Here is a 22,774-nt window from a genome sequence, read left to right as displayed (position 1 = left end):
TTATTTCTCAGGATCAGAGTTTTCTTTCTATAACAGAATTTCATCTTTTCATTTTTAAATGTTTTCTTGGAAAAGATTCTCCAGCCCCAGTCAAGCATTCAGATGACAGCAGTCCCACCCAACATCCTGGTTACAATCTAGTAAGAAACTCTGAGCCAGAACTACCCAAATAAACTGCTCCTGAAAGATTTAATCTTAATGCCAAACTACATCCATTGTCCCCAGCGTTACACTTTGTTTTCCAGAGGGGCGTTACAGATGGATGTTGGCACAGGAACTGCCAAATGACAGCCTCTGTTTGTTTTTTCCTGAAAGAATCCAGAAATGTGCGTTTAACGCAAGTGAAGACAGTATGTACAAGATGATAGAATGCATTTTTATTCTCTTAAGCCTCTAAATCAAAGTGCACAATGTTCTGTTCTCCAGCAAGACCTTGCAATAAATGAAAATCCAACTCTTGGGTTTGTGTTTGGACTATCAATACAGTCATTAGAGATCCATCAGAGGGACAAGGTAACTGGCTGCCAATACTTCTTTTCCTTCCTTCCTTCCTTCCTTCCTTTCCTTCCTTTCCTTTCCTTCCTTCCTTCCTTCCTTCCTTCCTTCCTTCCTTCCTTCCTTCCTAACTTTCCTTCCTTCCTTCCTTCCTTCCTTCCTTCCTTCCTTCCTTTCCTTCCTTTCCTTCCTTTCCTTCCTTTTCTTCCTTTCCTCCCTTCTTTCTTTCTTTCTTTCTTTCTTTCTTTCTTTCTTTCTTTCTTTCTTTCTTCTCTCTCTCTCTCTCTCTTTCTTTCTTTCTTTCTTTCTTTCTTTCTTTCTTTCTTTCTTTCTTTTTCTGGAATATTCTCTAATTATCGGTGCATCAAGATGGAAACCCTGGTCTTAGAACAGATGTTACTTTAAAAGCCTCCACCAGCAACCCAAGGGTACTTTTCCGGTGCCGTGGGTCTCTCAATGACATCAACGTTCGCACACCCAGCCCTGAGCTGTCACTTCACCTGCGTCGTCCCCTGCGCCATTCCGCGTTTGACGTGGTTCCGAGCCAAGCCCGCCCGCAGCCCTCCCCGACCACTACCGAATCCCGCTCGCGGGCGCCGGCCCCCTCCTCGCAGTGGTTTCTCCTGCTGCTCCCCTGGGCTCGGCGGCCGGTAGTGCGGCCCGGAGCCGCCGCTTCGCCCTTCCCCTGTGGGTGGCCCCAGCGCGCAGCGCGCACTCGGTGGCCCCGGGAAGGTGAGGCGGGCGGAGGCTGCTGCGGAACTTGGCGCCCCCAGCAGCGCCGGCCGGCAGAGTCGCCGAGCGCAGACAAAAGAGGCCGCGGGCGCAGCGAGGCACGGGAGGCGGCGGCGGCGCGGGGCGATGGCCGCGAGAGGAGGCCGGGCGCTGCTGGCGCTGTGCGGGGCACTGGCCGCCTGCGGGTGGCTGCTGGGCGCCCAAGCCCAGGAGCCCGGGGCGCCCGCGGCGGGCATGAGGCGGCGCCGGCGGCTGCAGCAGGAGGACGGCATCTCCTTCGAGTACCACCGTTACCCCGAGCTGCGCGAGGCGCTGGTGTCGGTGTGGCTGCAGTGCACCGCCATCAGCAGGATCTACACGGTGGGGCGCAGCTTCGAGGGCCGGGAGCTCCTGGTCATCGAGCTGTCCGACAACCCCGGTGTCCATGAGCCTGGTAAGGGCGCTGCACCCTGCCGTCTCTGGGGGGCGTCTCGGAGGGCCGCAGAGGGGTGGACTGGTGGCGGTGGGGCAAGGTGGGGCCCGGGTGCCCTATGGGAAAGGGCGGCTGGGGTGGAAGGTGAAGAGTGCAGGGAGGGATGGCGATGGAGATGAACCTGACCTAGAGCGTTGCGGGTCGCCGGGTCCCCCGTCTCTGCGGTCCTTCCTGCCCCCCCCCCCCCCCGCCCCCCGCCTCGAGCCCACCCCAGCCCTTAGCTCGCCCTTTGGTGAACATGGGCCAGAGAGGCTGGCGGGGTGGAGGTGGGATCGCGGAGCAGGCGAATCTGCGCGCGAGCAAAACGCGGTGTTCACTTGGCCGAATCAACGACCCGGGAGAATAATTGAGAGTCCCCAGCGAGGACATCAGTCCTCCTTGCAGACGAGAGTAGAGAGACGAGGTGCAAAAGTCAGGGACTTAGAGGAAACGAGGAAGAGCCGTTTATCATTCGTTTCCTCATTTGCAGAGGACCAGCTTACTGGGTCCTGCGGGCTCTGCATACCCATCCCTACCTGTGTGTGTGTATGTGTGTGTGTGTGTTAGGTATGCGCGCCGCTGGCGTGCTCCCGGGGTGTTAAAGATAGCGGCAACACGGGGCGGGGTGGGGGGGGGGGGTGGGAGTGGTGGGCAGACACGCAGGTCTTCCTTCCCAGGGTGCGAAAGTGGCCTCTTGACAGACGTTTCCATTTTGAAACCGCAGAAGGCCTAAGGAAAAAAAGGAATACCCCATTTCCCCTGCTTTAGCCAGTTGACACGAATAGTTTGTGACCAGGTTTTTATTTCAGCTGATGTTCCCATAAGGAACATTCCCATAAGGCGTTCTTAAGCACCTTCTTTCTAAATATGTTAAGCACGTTTTATTTACATTAAATATGATTCATTTAGTATCAATAAAGGGATTTAAAAAATGTTCTTGGGGCCCTTTTCAATATGCTTCTGCTCTTTGGAAATGATGTAACTCTTAGAGTGATATAAGGCCTGTCTTCTGATAGTAAAGATACTGTTAAAATAATCTGGCCTACTAATATCATCATGGGATGCTTGTTTGTTTGTTTTTTTATGACAAAGAAACCTAGAAAATAGGCTAAAAATTCTCAGTGTAGGGCCAGGATAGTTTTATAATGATATTTAAGAATCAAATTGAAAAAAGATGAAAGTAAGTGACTAATAGGGACACTTGGATCTTCAAATGCAGAGTGTATGGGTTGATCCATAGTAAATCTTCAAACAGGAAACATTTCTTACCTTCAGCTAATAGAAGAGGAAAGGTTTGAATAAATTTGCTGTCAAAACCCTAAAATGAAATCCTAGAAAACATTTTATGTAGTAAGGTCTAGTAGGACTCAGCGTGTAGACTTAGAAAGTTTGAAGATTAGTTTCTTACTTACTATTATCTGAAAATAAAGGAAAATTTAAAATGCGATGACTCCTTTTCGGTTATTTCCAATAACCAAAGTCCAGGTACCTCAAATAACCAAAATCTCCAATAACCAAAGCCATGATATCCCAGGCACAGATAAAGCTAATCTAAATATTTGTGTCTCCTGTTGCCTGCTTAATAAGAACCTTTTGTTATTCTGCTTTTAGAGACTGTTCCTCAGAATTTGTTACATTGTTTCTTCAAGATTATATGAAAGCTAATGTTAACGTTTTTGTTGTCTTGTTTCAAGTTTAGAAATAAAATTCTTAAAAAAACTGTTTTTTAATGTTTATTTATTTTTGAGAATAAGAGAGAGAGCACAAGTTGGGGAGGGGCAGAGAGAGGGAGACACAGAATCTGAAGCAGGCTCCAGGCTCTGAGCTGTCAGCACAGAACCCGATGCGGGGCTGGAGCCCACGGACTGTGAGACTTGAGCCGAAGTCAGATGCTTAACCGACTGAGCCACATAGGCGCCCCTAGAAATAATATTCTAAAGTGATATTACTCTTAGAATGCAATGTGCTTTTGAAGATGAAAACAGTAATTTTTTTACTTTAATACCTGGAACGTATAGACTTTCAAGATTTGCCAATTTTTCTTTTAGATTGCAAACTCTATAAGCGGAAGGGAGGGGGTTGGTGGATGAGGGGGACTATGCCTCCAACACCTAGCCTGAATCTGGCACACAACAGGCACTCAATATGTATTACGGAAAAAATGAACTCAGTCATTAGTTGAATAACACAGTGTTTTAAAATAAAATGTTTTATTCCTCATAAAGACAACAACAAAAAAACAAGCAAACCCATTTTATAAAAGTGAACTCAAATGTTTTACATTATGTGCTTTATAGTTCCTTGTTAAATGAAGGGAACTTTAAGTTCATGGTATTACTTAATAACAAAATACAAATGTCTATCCATTGTATTTTCATTTGTTTTTATTTTATTATGATTTTTAGTTAGGCTCCACACCTGAGGTGGGGCTCGAACTCACCACCCCAAGATCAAGAATCTAATGCTCCACCGATTGAGCCAGCCAGGTGCCCCATCCATTGTATTTTTAAAGGTAGAAATGACCTATTATGACCCAACACTAAAAATACCACAGGGGTAATTTCTCCCTCTACCACTTATAAGAGGAAATAAGTAGGTTAGAAATTTTCAGTGAACTAGTGTTAAAAAACAAAATTTAACAGTAAATTTTAAAGATCGTATCGGCTTTATTCATCGATTCATGAATGGGGTAGCATCCAATCTAGCAGATAGAAAGGAGCTCCAAGGAGTTGTGCAAAATGAGCCCATTTTATGCAAAATAAGCAGTAGGGAGTGGGAAGAAAGAAGTTAGGCAAAAAAGCAGATTGATTATTGTAAGGTTACTTTCCTTTAGGGGATGGTAGGGATCTATCAGGCAGAATCCTTAACTAGTGCTGATCCCTAGTTTTGATTGACTAGTGGTTCCTGATTGGCCGGTTTAAGATTTTATTTCTGGAACAGATAAAACTGTAATTAAGTTAAGTCTTGGTTTGGTGATGTGGGGCTTAGCATAAATGACTCCACTTTGGGCCTGTTGTCTTATTTCTAAAACTAGTAAACAGAGAGGTCTGATTAATACATAAGTTTGATACGGGGCACCTGGGTGGCTCAGTTGGTTAAGCGTCCGACTCTTGGCTTCAGCTCAGGTCATGATTTCACGGTTCGTGATATCGAGACCCACGTCAGGCTCTGTGCTGTCAAGCTTGGGGCCTTCTTGGGGTTCTCTCTCTCCCTCTCTCTGCCCCTCCCCTGCTCCTGCTCTCGTGCTTGCAGTCTCTCTTTCTCTCTCTCAAAATAAATAAATAAACTGAAGTTTGACAGTACTTGTATGAATAACTTCTTAGGAAGTTGGAGAATATCCACCTTTCTCAAATGGTTTTCAAATTCTTTTTAGAGTAAAATATTTTAAGAAATGAAAAAGAAATATGCACACTTATTCTGAGGTAGAAATGGATGCATTCAATGCTTTTTTGTTGTTGGTTTTTGTTTTTGTTTTTGTTTTTTTGAGCACCCCACACTCTAAGTGGGCCAAGTTCTTTTTTTTTTTTAATTTAATTAATTTTTTTTTTTTTTACATTTTCATCCAAGTTAGTGTATAGTGCAACAGTGATTTTGGGAGTAGATTCCTTAATGCCCCTTACCGATTTAGCCCATCCCCCCTCCCGCAACCCCTCCAGTAGCCCTGTTTGTTCTCCATATTTAAGAGTCTCTTATGTTTTGTCCGCCTCCCTGTTTTTAAATTGTTTTTGCTTCCCTTCCCTTATGTTCATCTGTTTTGTATCTTAAAGTCCTCGTATGAGTGAAGTCATATGATATTTGTCTTTCTCTGACTGACTAATTTTGCTTAGCATAATATCTTTTAGTTCCATCCACGTAGTTGCAAATGGCAAGATTTCATTCTTTTTGATTGCTAAGTGGGCCAAGTTCTATGGGCTCTGAAGTGATACCCAAGCTACTCCCTGTGCTCTGGAGAATTGAGAATTAGGAACTGGAAGAACAGTGTGGGAGGACTGGGTAAAGGAGATTGGGAACATTAAATTACTGAAGACTGGATGACAAGAGGGCAAGAAATGTGCAGTTGATGTATGTTTTAACAGAGTCCTGTGCATCTAAGGTCAATGTCTTAACTATTTTCACCTTGTAAGTATCCTTTTTGTTTGTTTGAAATAATATTTCTTTCCTTTTTTTTTAACTTTTTAATGTTTGTTTTTGAGAGAGAGAGAGGGAGAGAGACAGAGCATGAGTGGGGGAGGGGCAGAGTGAGAGGGAGACACAGAATCCAAAGAAAACTCCAGGCTCTGAGCTGTCAGCACGGAGCCTGCTGCAGGCTCGAACTCACAAACTGCAAGATCATGACCTGAGCTGAGTCAGATGCTTAACTGACTGAGCCGCCCAGGCACCCCTGAAATAATATTTCTGATTAAGCTAGTAGGAGATAATATTGGGGTTAACAAATTCATTTACTTGATTAGGACTTTGATCAACTTGCCAATATTCATTTTACCTTCCAGTAAGAGAGAAGTGTCACGTTTGTTAGTTTCCTAACCAAAATTGTAGCGAATGAACTTTAAACTTAAAAAAAATGAACTTTAGAAAAATATAGCAAATGACTAAGGATTTAGTTATTATAATAGAAGAGCTCTCCCAAAACAAAACAACATCTACAGTACACATAAAACTTTCCCTGTGGTAGAACTGGCAAGTAAGAGGTTTACTTGGTTAGATTAGCAGGTTACGGATGGAAGGTGTTGGTTGACATCATCAACTGTCTTTCTGAGCAGAAAGAAGTGACCATCATACTTGCTTGGTACTAGGCTGTGGGCTGAGCTCTAACTTCTCTACTGAAAATGATTCATTCTCTCAGATATTCTGCATTTGAATTCATCAAAAGGGAAAGAAAGTTCCATTTTGAATTGATCAGCAAGGAATATCCGTATTTATTCTGTCGTGGCCCCGGAGGAATCAACTTGATTCTTGACTGGTTGAATGTTGGGTCTTAGTTATTATTTTGTATCACTTGGAGACCCACAAAACTGTATTGGAGGAGGGTTGTGGGTATCAGCCATCCTCAGTTAGAAGAACCACAAGTAGTCCTGGAACCAGTTTCATCTCCTCACACTTTGTGAGTCTGGACCCCAGATGCAGGACTAGAATGAGGGCTGGGTTAAGAGTGAGTGCATCCTCCAACTGGGCTCTTGGCTGATCCTAGATTCTTAGATGTGTTCCCTTCCATACGATACCTTCCAGGACTTGTCATGTTCCTTATTTTTCTTCCTGTTTGCTTATATCTTATACTTTTAAAATATTTCTACACCTAGGGACTCATGTGCTCAAACCCAAACATATTCTCTCCTAAGCATGCATATCCATCATCGCAATACTCATGAAAGAAACCTATAGTATTAATTTATGTCTATGCAATGAATCTTTATTCCCAGACCACTCCTCCCAGAGTTGAACTGGAGTTTAGATTGGTGCATTTGAAGAAATAAACTAATTTGAAGAAGAAGACGTGAATTCTTTTACATGTAGTTTAAGATGGCTCTTGGGAAGTAAATCTGATTTATAGCTAAAATGCTATCTTAGAAACATTCTTTGGAGCATAGATTTTTCTCTCTCAAAGGCTGGAATGATTATTTTGGACCCATTCCTTCCAAAATCTGTTAAAATTGAAAGTGTACGAATGCCAGTATTCATTTGCCAAATATTGTGATGGAACATTTAATGTTGGCAAAATTTCTGTCCAAATTAAAAACAAAGTGGGGATTTTGATTATTTCGTATGGCCTTTTTCATACCAAGTTAGTATGTTATGTATTCACGGGAAGTGATTACAACTGAATAACACCTTATAGTTAGTGAACATAGAGGTTAGATTCTGGAGAAGGATCTAGATGTGTACCACATATGGTCAAGAGTTATTTTTAGACCTGAGTCATTGCAGCTCTTGCCAGAAATTGTGTATTTGATTGACGTGTGATTGGCTTATGGAAGCGAGGAAATGGGACTGGCCCCTAACATTATATCCTGTGCTCAGTACCAGTTTTTTATGGAAACTGATTTGAGAGATGGCAAAGGAGTCACCTCCCAGCATCCCTTATTGGCATACCCTAGGGGTGAAATCCCCACATTTGCAGTTACTTCCTTTGGGAATGATATTTGTGACAAATACAAAAATAGCCCCCATAAAGGGTTACACATAACCTAGCTTTCCCCCAAGTATATTCAGTGGAACATTTGGTCAGCTTGGCTTGAGAAACAGTAGGTAAACAAAAATAAATAGGCTTGTATATTGCAAGCCTTATCAGAGCCCTTAAATAAGCTAGCCTATATTTCAAATCTCCAAGCTAGATGTATACTATGCAGTATTTTCCAATATTTTTTCCCCAAGGGCTCTCCTCCCCCAACCCTCCCTTTTTTTTTTCCAAGGAACTCATCTTGGAACTAGTATTGCACAGAAGCATTAGTACATTATCATTCATTAACATATTATGCAGGATTAGTTTGGCAATTCTGTAGCTGAGAGACTCATACAAGGAGTTCCTCAGGGATGGAGAGCATATGTTTTCCTTTTTTATTTTTGCCCATAAACATCTAGCATAGTGATTTGTGTAAAGTCTTTAGATATGCTTATTGAATTGAGAAATACGGTTCTGAGGCAATCATAGGACAGATAATTTTGATAGGAAAGGTTAAACTAACAAATGCGTTCCAATTCCTTTACTGGGAAGTAGCGTTATGCCTTTTTTTAAAAATTTTTTTTAATGTTTATTTATTTTTGAGAGAGAGAGACAGAGTGTGAGTGGGCGAGGTGTAGAGCGAGAGGGAAACACAGAATATGAAGCAGGTTCCAGGCTCGGAGCTGTCAGCACAGAGCCTGATGTGAGGCTCGAACTCATGAGCTGTGAGATCTGAGCTGAAGTCGGACGCCCAACCGACTGAGCCACCCGGGCGCCTCAGTAGCTTTGTGCTTTCAATTTCTGTTTACCTGTTCTTCTTATCTCTAAAACAGGAATACTTAAAAACTCAGACCTCGTAGGGTTGCTGTGAGGCCGAAGTAGTAGAATACATAGCAAATAATTTAGTGAGGTCGCTTGCCTCTAGTTATTGAGAAGACGGGCTAATTTGTTAAAAATCTTCTCTTTCAGTCAGTCTGGAAAATGTGCTCCATTGGCTCTGCTCATTTGGAGAAGGCCTTCTTGGCCGTGTTTCCACGTGACACCTGACGGATGCTTACCTGTTCTGATGGTACCGCACAAGGCCAGCTGACAGCCCAGGGGGACTTTTCCCTGCTTGTCACTGTTTCTTGTTCACAAACGTTTGCCTTTTATCGATTGTTCAAATATGAGGCTTTTCTGCTTTTCTTCAGTTTAACATCTTCTTTTGCTTCATTCAGTAAGAACAGTGAAAGTGTTCATCGTTATTTGCGAATGTCTTTATGCTTGTTCCTTCAGGTAGCTAAATAAATCCAGGGCAATCCCAGGATTTACTTTGGCAGACTAACTTGTTTTTCCAAAAAGTTTATAATGAAACTGTTCAGGTCCTGAATACTTTATTCTTTTACAGACTCAGTTTGAGTGAAAGCTCTTTGAAACCTCCTTTCTCACCCCTCCCTCATTTTGTTACTCTCAGTGGGGTCCATTCTTTGTTTTCCATAGTTCTTTGAATAGCTGTACCATAAAGGTTTATAGTACACACATTGATGTCAGGAGGGTGTTGTTCAAATTTTGTCTCTTCCTATTTTTTTTTTTTTTCTTTTCCATCTCTTCTTAGTTTTAATTAGTTGCTCTTGGGTGAATTACTTAACTTCTCTTTAAGTCTGAAATTCATCACCTATGAGATGACAATAATCTGATGTTTAAATGAAATAGTAAGTATAAATTCCTCAGTCTATTATTACCTCTATTATGGTATTTTCCAATGTTGGTCTGTGTTCTCCTAGTGGACTGTGAGCTTTTTGTGGGCAGGGATTGTATTTATCCTGAATGTTTACTACTGTGTGTAAGACATAGTGGCCACTCAGAGAATGGTTGTGGAATAAATAAAATTTCTCAGACAAAAAATGGTGCATCACAAAATGAAGCTGTATTGAAGGTCAGTGTTGATTTCATGCATGCTAGCATACCAGAAGTGTGACAACAAGAAGGGGTAGAACTGGGATTTTTCTTATATATACACTGATGCTTTACTGTGATGCATCCAGTTTTGCTTAATGGAGAATCCACCACCTGTACGTTTCAGTAATGGCTTGCTGTGTTTGTTGTCTGCTATAACTAGACTCCTCCCCTTGAGACATTGTAGAAAAATTAGGTGGCTTCTTAAGCATGAAATAAAAGTTCTAGAGATGATCAGTAAAAAGTTACTTGGTAAAATTTTTGACCTTTAAAAAATCTGCATGAGCCTTTGGTGTTGTGTACTCTTTAAAAAAAAAATTAAGTTTATTTATTTTGAGAGAGAGAGAGAGAGTGCACAAGCAGGGTAGGGACAGAGAGAGAGAGGAGAGAGAGAGAATCCCAAGCAGTCTCTGCACTGTCAGTGGGGCTTGAACTCAGAACTGTGAAATCATGACCTGAGCTGAAACCAAGAGTTGGATGTTTAACTGACTGAGGCACTCAGGCTTCCCTAAAACTGTATGCTCTTTTGAACATAGAAAGCACACTACCCAGGTTTTAATCATCCCTTCCTTCATGAGATGGCACTCAAATCATGCCTTTGAAAATGCCATAGAAAAGGAGGTTTATCTCAAAGCCAGCTGATGGGTCGAATGAGCTCAAATTTGAAATACGTTTAAATTTGCTCTTTCCTTCCCTTGTTAATTACTGTAATTGCTGCCAGTCCATTCCTCTGTGAATGTTTCTCTTTCTTTCAAAGTTCAGGCTATGGTGTTTTGTAGGCAATCCAGCAGCCAGCTCTTTCTAATAAAATGTGGCTTCAGAAGAGATCCTGTCTGTATTACCAGAGCCTTTTATTATTTTCAAATGATCGCCTACATCTTTAACTGTCCTCAAATAGTGATCCTTAATGGATAAGGTGGCTCATGTAGAGAATTACAGAGTTGATTCTTGAAGAAGAAATGAATGAATTATAATAAAACTCAGAAATAATTTTCTACTGCCAATAAATACCTTGTGTTCTTTTTATATAGAAATCTGTTTACTCTAAAGTCACTGCTGAGCATCATAGTTCTATAATAATAATAATAATAATAAAACAATAATAATACCTCTCATTTTTAAGACATTTGCTTTCAAAGACAGATTATTTAAAAAATGGATACAGATCGCTCATTTCAAAAATGAGACTAAGTATCTTTAACTTAAATCCTGGTTCCTAAAAAAAATCCCTTGTTGTGGTTTTGTGTGTTGGGTAATTGGGAAAAACAACAATGATCTCACATATTTGCATTTGCAGGCAACGACTCACATGTTCACATCCCAGAGTGATGCTGTCTGATTGGACCTACCCCATTTCTCTTATTACATGGCTTAAATTATTCAACACCAGAAAATTTTCTCTTTACCACATAGCTGCTATTCACTGCCATTGTGTAATTATTTTCTCCCAAGGAATATTTTGTTTCTAGAGCTCATTTCAACAACTTGCACAAATCATGAGCTTCACCATGAGTTCAGAGTAGGAAAACCTCGATATAAATATTGGGCTGTCACCTCCCTGACCAATATTCTGAAACTCCCCCCCCTCCTTTTTTTTCTTTTTCTAGTCAAGGGATAGTTTTAAAAATGGCCTGTTCTCATAACCATTATAAAAAATTGCTATGTAACATCTCAAGGTAAAGGCATCTTTCCAAGATGAAAAGAAAATGTAGGCTTTTGTCAGTGTAGCTAATACCATTCATTTAATTTAGAGAACTTTTACTGAATCCCCATTGAATCCCCACAATAAAATGCTATTTTATTTTCTCTGCTAGTCACCCCTTCAGGCAATGCCTTTGCATATCATGAAATGAGTTATTTAGTTTCTTGACTTGCATTTACTCTTTAACACACATTGAGCTTAATTTACATGCTGTGTCACTAGTGGTCACATTACTTTATTCTGTAAAATGTGTGCTGCATATAAATATAAGGGTCAAAGGGTTCCCTATTCTATTCTTGCTGGATCACTCGTAAAAACAGTATCTGGAGGGGAAACTACCGGAAATGTTAGACGTTTGCAAAACAAAATGTCTTCTGTCCTTTTTGTGTTTTGAAGGTGCAGTGTTGGACATCTGTTTTAAAGCACAAACAGTCTTATTGAAATAGTTTAATTTGTCTCAAATTGTGACATTGTTCAGCACAGATCTTTATTTTATTTTATTTATTTATTTTTTTTGAAGTTTACTAGAGCAAACCAGTCTCATTCATTGTGGAAACTCAGTCAATCTTAAGCCAGATTCTTCCCATAATCAGCTTTATGGGAATTAAGTTAAAGGACTTTTGGGAACCTGTATTAACTCTACACAGTCAACAGGACCTCTAGAGTGCTCGCACAAAGAGAAACCCAATTGTTAAATGTATTTTCTCAAGAGTCAGGTTCAGTCTTTGGAAGATGCTAAAGCAATACAAAATATAGATAGATAATTCTCATGTGAATATTTTATGGATGTGAATGATACTACATAGACAAATAGACTAAAATACTATATAGACATACAGGCTTTGTCTAGATGATGGCAAGATAATCATGAATGGAGAAATAATTTTAAATTATTTGAAATTTCAAATTGGTTTAAGTATTTATATTCAGAGATTCCACTTGCATCTCTAAAATAGCCTTCATTTTCCTTGTTTTCACTCCTACTCATAGCTACCATCAGGAATGAAAGACGTTTATCTTTTATCTAAGTGGCTTATTAAGAAAAAAGTCTTGGGGCGCCTGGGTGGCTCAGTCGGTTGAGCGTCCGACTTTGGCTCAGGTCACGATCTCACAGTCTGTGAGTTCGAGCCCCGCGTCGGGCTCTGGGCTGATGGCTCAGAGCCTGGAGCCTGCTTCCGATTCTGTGTCTCCCTCTCTCTGCCCCTCCCCCATTCATGCTCTGTCTCTCTCTGTCTCAAAAATAAATAAAAACGTTTAAAAAAAAAAAAAAAAAAAAAAAAGAAAAAAGTCTTGGGGCGCCTGGGTGGCTCAGTCGGTTGGGCGGCCGACTTCGGCTCAGGTCATGATCTCACGGTCCGTGAGTTCGAGCCCCGCGTCGGGCTCTGTGCTGACAGCTCGGAGCCTGGAGCCTGTTTCAGATTCTGTGTCTCCCTCTCTCTGACCCTCCCCCGTTCGTGCTCTGTCTCTCTCTGTCTCAAAAATAAATAAACGTTAAAAAAAAAAATTAAAAAAAAAAAGAAAAAAGTCTTGGGGCACCTGGCTGGCTCAGTCGGTAGAGCTTGCAACTCTTGATCTCGGGGTTGTGGGTTTGAGCCCCACGTTGGGTGTAGAGATTACTTAAAATTGAAATCATAGGGGTGCCTGGGTGGCTCAGTCAGGTGAGTGTCCAACTTCGGCTCAGGTCATGATCTCACAGTTCCTGAGATTGAGTCCCACGTCAGGTTCTGTGCTAACAGTGTGGAGCCTGCTTGGGAATCTCTGCCTCTCCCACTCTCCCTCTGCCTCTTCCCAATTGTGCGCTCTCTCTCAAAATAAATAAATAAACTGGAAAAAAAAATTTTAAAAAGTCTTCTCAGAAGCTTTTTTCTTTCAGGAAGGTTTTTTGAGTTATTGTTGCTTTCTCTAAATCTGGTCAGATATTCCACCAGGGTTTTAGATATTTGGTCAGAGTTGCCTTTATTTTCATGAGGATTCCAGCTAGATACCCTCTGAGGTAGGTTTGGAGAACCTAATGGGTTAATGTGGGCCCACATTGTGTTCCCATGCCACCTTTGGCTATTCCTTTCTTCTGTGGCTATTAGAATAGAGTCGTCATCGGAATAATGATTGGGAGGCTTTTGTCTGTTTCCTTGGGGTTGTAAACACTCAGGGATGTGTACCAGCTCTTTTACTGCCCAGCCTTTATTCAGCAGCTCTCCCTCTCTTTGTAAACAGCCTCCAGTTTGGTCCTACATGAACTGATTTTCCATACCCGTCACAGGTGAGGAATTGGAGAGTATTTATCTTAATGGGAACTTAAAGATGCAGAAAGAGTCTGCCTATTGTTGAAAAAAAAAACAAAACCAAAACATTTGAAAGATTTCCTTGTGTGTTTTTTTTTTAGGATCTTGTCACAAGTAATCTTAATTAATCCCCTGTAAAAATGCACATAACTTGCTGTTCTTTATGCATTAGAAAAGACTTCATAACCATATTAAGAATAGTTACACTATAAAAAAGACAGGTAACTTGAGGAGGTTATTTTTTAAGACCCTGAAATCAAGAGTCAGATGCTCCACCGATGGAGCCTGCCAGGCACCCTTCAAGGGGGTTATTTCTAAGATGTGGCATGGGGCCGGGCGCCATGAGTGGCTCAGTCGGTTAAGTGTCTGACTTCACCTCAGGTCGATCTCACAGTTTGTGGGTTCGAGCCCCCCATCGGGCTCTGTACTGACAGCTCGGAACCAGGAGCCTGCTTCGGATTCTGTCTTCCTCTCTGTCTGCCCCTACCCTGCTCACACTCTGTCTCTCTCTCTCTTTCAAAAATAAACATTAAAAAAAAATTAAAAAAAAAAAAAGAAGTGTTATAGGGCTGCAGAAAGAACAGTCTGAGTCCTCAGGCACATTTGGGTTAAGTCTATACTGCCTTTGTTTATCAAACAGGGACAGCCTATTATCAGCTACACAAAAAAGCCGAATTTCTTGGCTTCCATGTCTGGAGCATCGTCATTTCATTTATCGCAAAAATCAGAGTTGCAAAATGAAGTTTCAAAAATCTGGTTGTATATTCAGGTACAAGTTAATAATGTAAATCATTGCTTGTGCTGGAGTTTTCCTTTTCTCCAGGGGACTAGGCCTTCTTGCTAATTTCTTAATTGATTTGACAAATATACTATATATTATATTTAGCATGGAATTGAATACTCTTTCAATATTTGTAAGAGTAGTGTGGCATTGTCAAACAGAGTGATAATGGAAAGAAAGAAAATAGCTTTGAAACAAGATGGAAATTTCTTGGGGCATCTGGGTGGCTCAGTCAGTTAAGTGTCCGACTCCAGCTCAGGTCATCATCTCACTGTTGGTGGGTTTGAGCCCCTCGTCCGGCTCTGTGCTGACAGCTCGGAGCCTGGAGCCTGCTTCGGATTCTGTGTGTCCCTCTCTCTGCCCCTCCCCTGCTTGTGCTCTCTCTCTCTCTCTCTCTCAAAAATAAATAAACATTTAAAAAAATAAAAAAAATATTGAAAAGAAAGAAGCAAGATGGAAATTACTGAATTATTTTGAGAGCCAAGGAAGTACGAAGTCAAATTAGTGGTATAATCCCCTGGGAGGGAATTGCCAACTCCAATTTGTCTTGAAAATCAGATGAAGAGAGGGCATAAACCTAGGGAGGTGGGAAGGTCACCATTGCTCTCTTAAGTTTTGCAGTTCATGAAGTAGAAATTGAGCTCAACGTGACAGTCAAGGTGGTGACAAAAATTGCCCCCAATAGCTGTCAGCTTCATTTGACCAGAACTTCAGCCAACTGAGGTGGTAATGTGCCCACATTAGTCGAAAGATTAATCTTGTAATTCCAATAGGAAAGTGTGTTAATTATGATTTTTAAGATGAAACTTTAACAAGTTTGTAAACTGTATTAGAACATTAAGAGAATTTAAGAATCACCATGTATGGAGTGGGGTGTGGGAGAAATGGGTGAGCTGTTTTTGTTTTGTTTTTTTTTTGTTTTGTTTAAATAAAATCAAAAGAAAGAATGATCATGTACATTTAATATTAAATTTACCATATTATTTAAGAAGGAATGTTTGTCAATCAGTCAAACAAAGTACTTAAAAAGGAAATTGAACGTGTTAAATTTAGTTTTACAGTTTGAAATATTTAAGATAATTTAATTCAGTGAGCAGATTTCCCTTGAAGGTAAGATTATAGAATCTGCTAGATTTGTAAATACATCCGTATGATTTATCAACTGAACTTAAATGCTTATGGAATAACTAGGATTTTGAGTTTATAATTTGTAACTCTAATAAGTTCAATCTTGAATTTTAAAAAACAAATTAATTTCTAAATTGTTTCTGTTTGCATAAATCACTCTTTCGGGTGTCAAAAAGCTTGCATTTAGCATTACTTTCTGTATGCAGTGGCTCAGAACTCAGTAGGGAGATTAAAGTAGGGAGACATCCCCCTCTGAAAGAATTTTTGCTTCCCAATTCAGGAGCTATAGGAGATTTTGGAAGTGTACATTTGCAAAATATCTGATAAGATATTTCCTTCTGTCTGCTAATGCATGGGAAGGATCCTATAAGCTTTCCTTACATCACCTTTCTCCGGGTTAGAACAACATCTGGGCCTGTGTGTTGCTTAGATGGTCTCCCCAATATACTTACCTGGTGTTTGGTTGATTCCAGTGTTTCACTGTCCACTGTAGTGTCTGGGATTAAGAGTTTCATGTTTTCATACAAATGAGTGATGCACAATTTTACTGTACCTCTCAAATCCATTCCAGCAACTGATTTTTCTCTCCTCTGGTCACTGTGGACTGAACTGGAGAACCTTCATTAAAAAAGTGCAATAATTTTACTCACGTGTCTAAATTGGTGGTGTATGTTGGGAATGACTCTAAGCGTTGCACTTGCAGTGAAAACCATGAACTATGTGTCAGTTGTTTTTAATATTTCTGAGACCTTTGTTCCATTATTTTTAGACTTCTGGGTATGCTTTTTATAGTTGATTCAGATTGCTGGATAGATGGGAGTTGGGGTACTTGATACTGTTCTAAGAAACATTTCTCCTGCTCTTTTGACTGTATTTCAGTTTGCAAGACAGTATCTTAAAAAAATTACATGTAGGGGCGCCTGCGTGGCTCAGTCGGTTAAGCGTCCGACTTCAGCTCGGGTCATGATCTCACGGTTTGTGGGTTCGAGCCCCGTGTCGGGCTCTGGACTGACAGCTCGGAGCCTGGAGCCCGCTTCGGATCCTGTGTCTCCCTCTCTCTCTGCCCCTCCCCTGCTCATGCTCTGTCTCTCTCTCTCTCTGTCAAAAATAAGTAAAAATTAAAAATAATTAAAAAAAAATTACATGTAACTTTCAGGAACATTAAGTATTTCTTCCTGAATAGTTTTATCATTGCTGCCATTGTTATTTTAATATCGAAGGTGAACCATTGATCGCTATAATTCAGTGAACTCTGTGTACAGGGAGAGGGAATGAATGAGAATGTGTTTCTTAAATGAATGTACAGAAGGGTGAGACGGGCTGGTATTTCCCCCCAAATTCATAGAATAAAGTTAATGTATTTATGGAGTCTGTAAAGACAGTAGTATAAGCAAAGCATTTATACCTCTGCCAACATTTCCAAGAGGACAAGAAGGCTCTCATTTGTAGACCATACCACATTTTCCATGATGTTCTTAGTTCCCAGACCAAGGTAATAAGAACACTGTATTATCAAAAAAGGCCCTACTTACAACTTGCAGGTATAAATCACCCTAAATGCATAACTAAAAACATTCATTCACTAGGCATTTAGAAATGCCGGAGAGAAGTGCTTTTAACCCAGTTCACATTTGGAAATCCAACTCTGGGTAGTAGAAGTCAGTAAATGATGTGCATCTTTTATTACTGTATATTATTATATTTGTATCTCTAATGAACCTATTTAACAATAATAACAAGGTACTTATGACCGACATTCTGCAAATTGAAGAGATACTTACAAAAGGGAGCAACAAACGACAGTTTACCAAGTACTTATTATGAAAGTATTGACTCAGATTCTGTAAGGGGTTGATAGAGGAATCATGAAGGGAGGGCTTTCAGAAGGAAGGGGGACTTGAACAGGTCTTATAGTGAATCACATCTGGAAGGTGGAGGAGAGGAATTCATTCTATGCCAGTATAAGATCATTGTTGTATCTTTTTCTTCACTGTCCCTGTTAGTGGTGATATGTAAGTATTCAATAAATGTTGTGATAGATAATTACTTTTCACTAACATGTGAAATTTTTACCTCGTTAAAGAGAATACAGTGTTTAGAATGTTGTCCCTTGGGATAAATTTCCCTCCTCCGGAGGGTAAAACTATTCGGGATGGAGATTATGCTAACATTATATATTATAATGTTATATATATATGTAATATGTAACATATTGTGTACATTATATATAACATTTTATAAATTAAGCATATAAATGATATGGTCATATCAGATATCATAATTATATTAAGCACATAATATATATTATATTGTAATAAGTAACAATTAATTACCAATAGTTTTCCACCTCTACCTAGCTATTACTGGAAATTCGCTAAAAGTCTTGGAGTAAAAAGATGTCAAGTAATTTTGATTTTGTTGGACCAAGTTCCTGCAGTTAAATATAGCTCAATTATACTTGACTATACATTTCAAAAACTGTCCTTAACAACAAAATAAGAGCAACACCAAAAAATGATGTAGTTTGAGTTATTGAAGGAGAATTCAGCCCATAGCTCTTCTCCATGTGTTGGCAGCCATTCCAGAATGTTCATCCAGATGTATTTGTGTAACATTTGAATAATGATCATGTAGTTTGTCAGACGATTTTGGGAGAGAAATTCACTATGCAGAAATATTTAGTATTTAACTAATTTTTCAAATTATAGCTTTTTGATTAGGGTAAAATTATTTTAAATTGTTCCTAATGTTAAGCCCAGTCTTTATTAGTGCTACATAGAATTGTGAAATGGAATCATAGAATTTTTTTTTTTTTTCCTATCTGGAAGGAACACTCTCATTTTATAGATGAATAAATTGAACCCCAGAGACAGATTAAACAACCTGCCAAAGCTTATGTAGCCTAGGAGGCCTAGAACCCGTTTCCTGATAGACAGTTGGGCATTCTTTTTAGAGCATTTCCCATAGTGATGTGGATACAGAGAGGGGAATAAACATGACTGTTTCTTATGTGGCCGTTGAGGGTCATAAGCTATTTGCATGGACTGAAGTCTGTGCGGGAGTTTACAGGAATGTGACTTGTCCGTATTTTCAATTCCTTGGATTAGATTTTCCTGCTTCTTGTGCTGTAATTGGGTATGGGTGTGCTGGAGGTGGATGGACAAGGCCAGGCCCGGGGAGGCCGGACAGTGTGTTAAGTGGCCGGATCAGGAAAGGATTGAAATGAATCACTTCAGCATACTCTAAGTGTATATAGAAAATGTTATTTATTTATTTCTTTTGGCTGTAGTAGCTACTCTCTAGGAAGAAATAAGCTTTTGTTGGAAGATTGCTCTGATGAACTCTTTTGAGGGCTGGACATTCAACCCTGAAGAATCCGCTAACTTGAATAATAAGGAGAGGAACATGTTCAGAGACGGTGTGGATGGTCAGAGAGGGAGAGAAAGACTTAACGGCTGATGGCTTACGAAACTTTGGGGAGGACAGAAATGCCGAATGCAGAAGTCAGCAGAATCTACTATCCTCTGTGATGCTTTGTGGAGTACATTACTTTGGGAGACAAGATGAGGTACTTTATCTTGCTTCAGGATAAACACTGACAAAACCAGAGGTTGTCCAAAGGACAGTTACACATACGCTACAATACATTTATGGGAATTTATTAACAAAGGTCAGATATGCACTATATCACAGCACTTCCTAGAAAACATACAGGCAATTTGGGGGGAATGTAATCCAGACATCTCCCATCTCACTGACCCTTTATAGTGATGTCTTAGATTCCTAAATTATGTATTCCAAATTGGAATCCTAGTCCCAGGAGAATGTAAACAGCGGGAGAAGACCTTTGTTAGGGTGTTGTGGTTTGTAAGGCCAGCTCAAGGTTTGTGTGCCCCATGCAGAATGAATCATACATTGTATTGTTGGAAGTCAGGGGTACAGAATAGAAATAAGTAATATTGGGTGAGGTTTCTTTTTCAAAAATAGTACTTGTGTTGTCCTGTTCCTATGTCTACATTAAATTTTAATGTAAATAAAGTTACTTGTGCTAAAGAAGAGTACATATTTACTGAGAATTTTTTCAAACCAACAATCAGGGCACAGTTTCTTAAAGATCTTTATTTCTAAGGGCACCTGGGTGGCTCAATTGGTTAAGCATCCAACTTCAGCTCAGGTCATGATCTCACAGTCCGTGAGTTTGAGCCCCGCATCGGGCTCTGTGCTCACAGCTCAGAGCCTGGAGCCTGCTTCAGATTCTGTGTCTCCCTCTCTCTCTGCTCCTCCCCTGCTTGCACTCTGTCTCTCTCTCTCAAAGATAAATAAACATTAAAAAAAAGAACTTTATTTGTATATTTGTGTATGTTTTATAAAACATAATGGTAGAAGAATTATTAATATTATACTGCATATCTAATAAATAGGCTATATCTAAAGGATACAGTTTTGTAGGTACTATACCTCGGAAAAATGCCCCTTAAATTATTGTACAGAAAATAGTGGTATGCATTATTGGAAGACATTAAGAATGTATATGAAATATATATGGGTGAATCATTTTTGTTTTGTGTTTTGCCATTTGCGAGACCCTATCACGATGATTCGATGATAAATTCTGTTGGTAATTTACAGGCAGCATTGGGCAAGCAGTAAAAATGCTAGAATCTTCAGGCTGATGTTTGAGTGAGAGGGAGGGTGTGTTCTCATGAGCAGGAAATGGGTTCATACTACAATGAAAAGAGTTGAGATAAGTTTAAGTTAATTCGGGATAAAATAACTTGCCTTCTGGTTATCATATTGTTTCAGGTGAAAGCATTGTGTCTGAATTATTCAGACTCTGGCTCTAATTCCCCATTTGCTCTGTGGTCATTTGGGCATCCATGAGGGTGGGAGTCCAGAGGCCAATTGGCGCGAGGTCAGGAAGAAGGGGTGGGGAGACAGTCTTCTGTGTGTTAAGGGTCAGGGAATAATACTGGTAATGATTTGCTTGGGCAGTTTCGTCAGCAGCTACTTCTTTGCCAACTTAATAAAAAAGTGACTTTTTAGGGTCGTTTTCCAAGTTCTCTTATAGCAGTGGATTAGAATGAAAAAGAGTGTGGATTACATTTCAGCTTGTTTCTTACTTTCCGTTAAGGATATACTCTGCTTAAAAGCTGAAGAGACAACGCAGGATTAAACCTGAAATCACAGATGCTGCATTTTTTTGTAGTTCAAAGGTTTTATGTGATATTTCACATAGAAAATTTTACAGGACTCTTGTGAAATTTCTTTTTGTTTTAAGTTTACTTATTTATTTTGAGAGAGAGAGAGGCTTGTGAGAGAGTGCACGTGAGTGGGGTGGGGACAGAGAGAGGACCCATCAGCACAGAGCCCGTCATGGGGCTTCATCTCAGGACCTACGAGATCATGATCTGAGCCGAAATCAAGAGTCAGACACTTAATAGGCTGAGCCACCCAGTCGTCCCTGGAAATTTTTTTCAGAGAATGCTAGCTGGGCACATACAAGGCCTGTCGATGACTGAAGGACTTCAGAAGTAGAATGACCAAAAATATTTATAGTGTTTGTGACAACCCAGTCTTGCATGTATGGGCCAAAGAGTGGTCTAATTCTAGTACGAAGAAGAGCCATCCCTTGTCATAAGTAAATAAAAACTAGTAGACTTTTTATCCAGTCAGTTATTCTAAGACCACTGCAACTTTTTTCTCCTCAAAAAAGGACTTCTTTTTTTCCTCATAAAAAGGAGTTACCACTCAAATGTTGCATTCACCCTTTCTTTTTTCCTCCCTTAAAAGGAAAAAGAAAGTGTGTTTGTATTGTGTGTGTTTACATATGTTGAAATTTTAAAGTTAGTTGTGTTTTCATGGAAAAAAATAAGTTTTAGTTAATCAAATGTGTTCTTTGTGCAATGAGGTTTTTTGTTCTTGGGAGATATATTACATCCCATTTCTGAATTCGTTTCCTGAGTTATCTTTAACTGGACTGAATAATCTATTAGGTTGTGTGCTTGTGTCAGACTCATCACGGTTTACAGCCTGGGGTCTTTCTGCTATAGCTTCTACAGCCTGTCTTTGAGGTAGCTCAAAATGGTATAAATAAGATAGAGTGAAAGAGAAAACATAAGCAAAATTATCGAAACGTTGTAAAAGGAATAGGAATTGATTTTATGTCTTTGCTCATACTTATATAATGCATAGTATGTGCCAAACACTGTTCAGAGGCTTAACTCCTCTAATCCTGAACCCCTGTGGGATTGGTACTATTATTATCCCCATTCTACAAATTTGAAAACAGACGCACAGAGAGGCGACATTTAACATCACAGGCTTGTAAGTGGCAAAATCCAGATTAGAATATACATGGGTATATAGCTACATTGTTAAATCAGTACACGAAATCAGTACATTAAGACACCTGTTTGCTTCATCCATCCCTTTCTTTTCTGCTCAGACCAGTTCCTCTCTTCTTGCCTCTCTCTCTCTTTTCTCTTTCGAGAAATTCTCCTTCTTATATGTGATTTGAGCAGGGGTTGCTGCTATGTTCCTAGACACCCTCTCTCCTTGCTTCCAAGGTCTCCTTGCTACCCCACCTTCATATCTTGAGTTTACAGTGTATTTCCAAACACTAGGTTCTCTGCATTTTCATCAGGTAAAACGAGGTTATCTGCCCTTGGGCAAATTATCATTTCAACTTAAAAATGGAGTTGAATTAAAAATAAGATTTAACTTATGTAATGTAAGTTATGCAATTTTATTCATATTAGATGGCTTAGAGGCTGGTAATAATACCATTCTGGTCGTTTGTACATTATTTATTTCCTTGATTAATCTCTTTAATCAGATATAATATTAGCAACAGACTCCTAAGAGTATGTACCAGTGAAAATTTTCTAAGACATTTGTCATTATATTTAGGACTTAGCCTACCAGTGTATGCACACACACACACACACACACACCTTTAAATGGAGCGTGTTTATCTAGGAAATCAAGAGAGTTAGAAACAGTATAGATAAACATTTCAAAATGGAAGGGCAAATGACTCTTCATAGGTGGACCTGATGTGAGATGAGTGAAAAGATCTAGTCAATTACTTTAGCTAAAGTAACCTGACCAT

At 39.9% G+C, this 22,774-nt stretch overlaps 1 protein-coding gene across 1 annotated transcript in view; it reads left to right on the top strand.

Moving 5' to 3' along the window:
- Positions 1-1,229: 1,229 nt before the first annotated feature.
- Positions 1,230-22,774, top strand: part of CPE (carboxypeptidase E) — a 114,984-nt gene continuing 93,439 nt past the window's right edge. Inside the window, exon 1 of the mRNA XM_019441058.2 lies at positions 1,230-1,660. Coding sequence (XP_019296603.1) covers positions 1,354-1,660 — 307 coding nt within the window. The 5' untranslated portion in view covers positions 1,230-1,353. The remainder of the gene's footprint in view (positions 1,661-22,774) is intronic.

This window comes from Panthera pardus, unplaced genomic scaffold (genome assembly GCF_024362965.1).
Source record: "Panthera pardus isolate Hobbes unplaced genomic scaffold, ASM2436296v1 HiC_scaffold_13, whole genome shotgun sequence".
Classification (NCBI taxonomy): domain Eukaryota; kingdom Metazoa; phylum Chordata; class Mammalia; order Carnivora; family Felidae; genus Panthera; species Panthera pardus.
The sequence above is the reverse complement of the archived record's forward strand: the minus strand, read 5'-3'. Positions and strand labels throughout refer to the sequence as shown.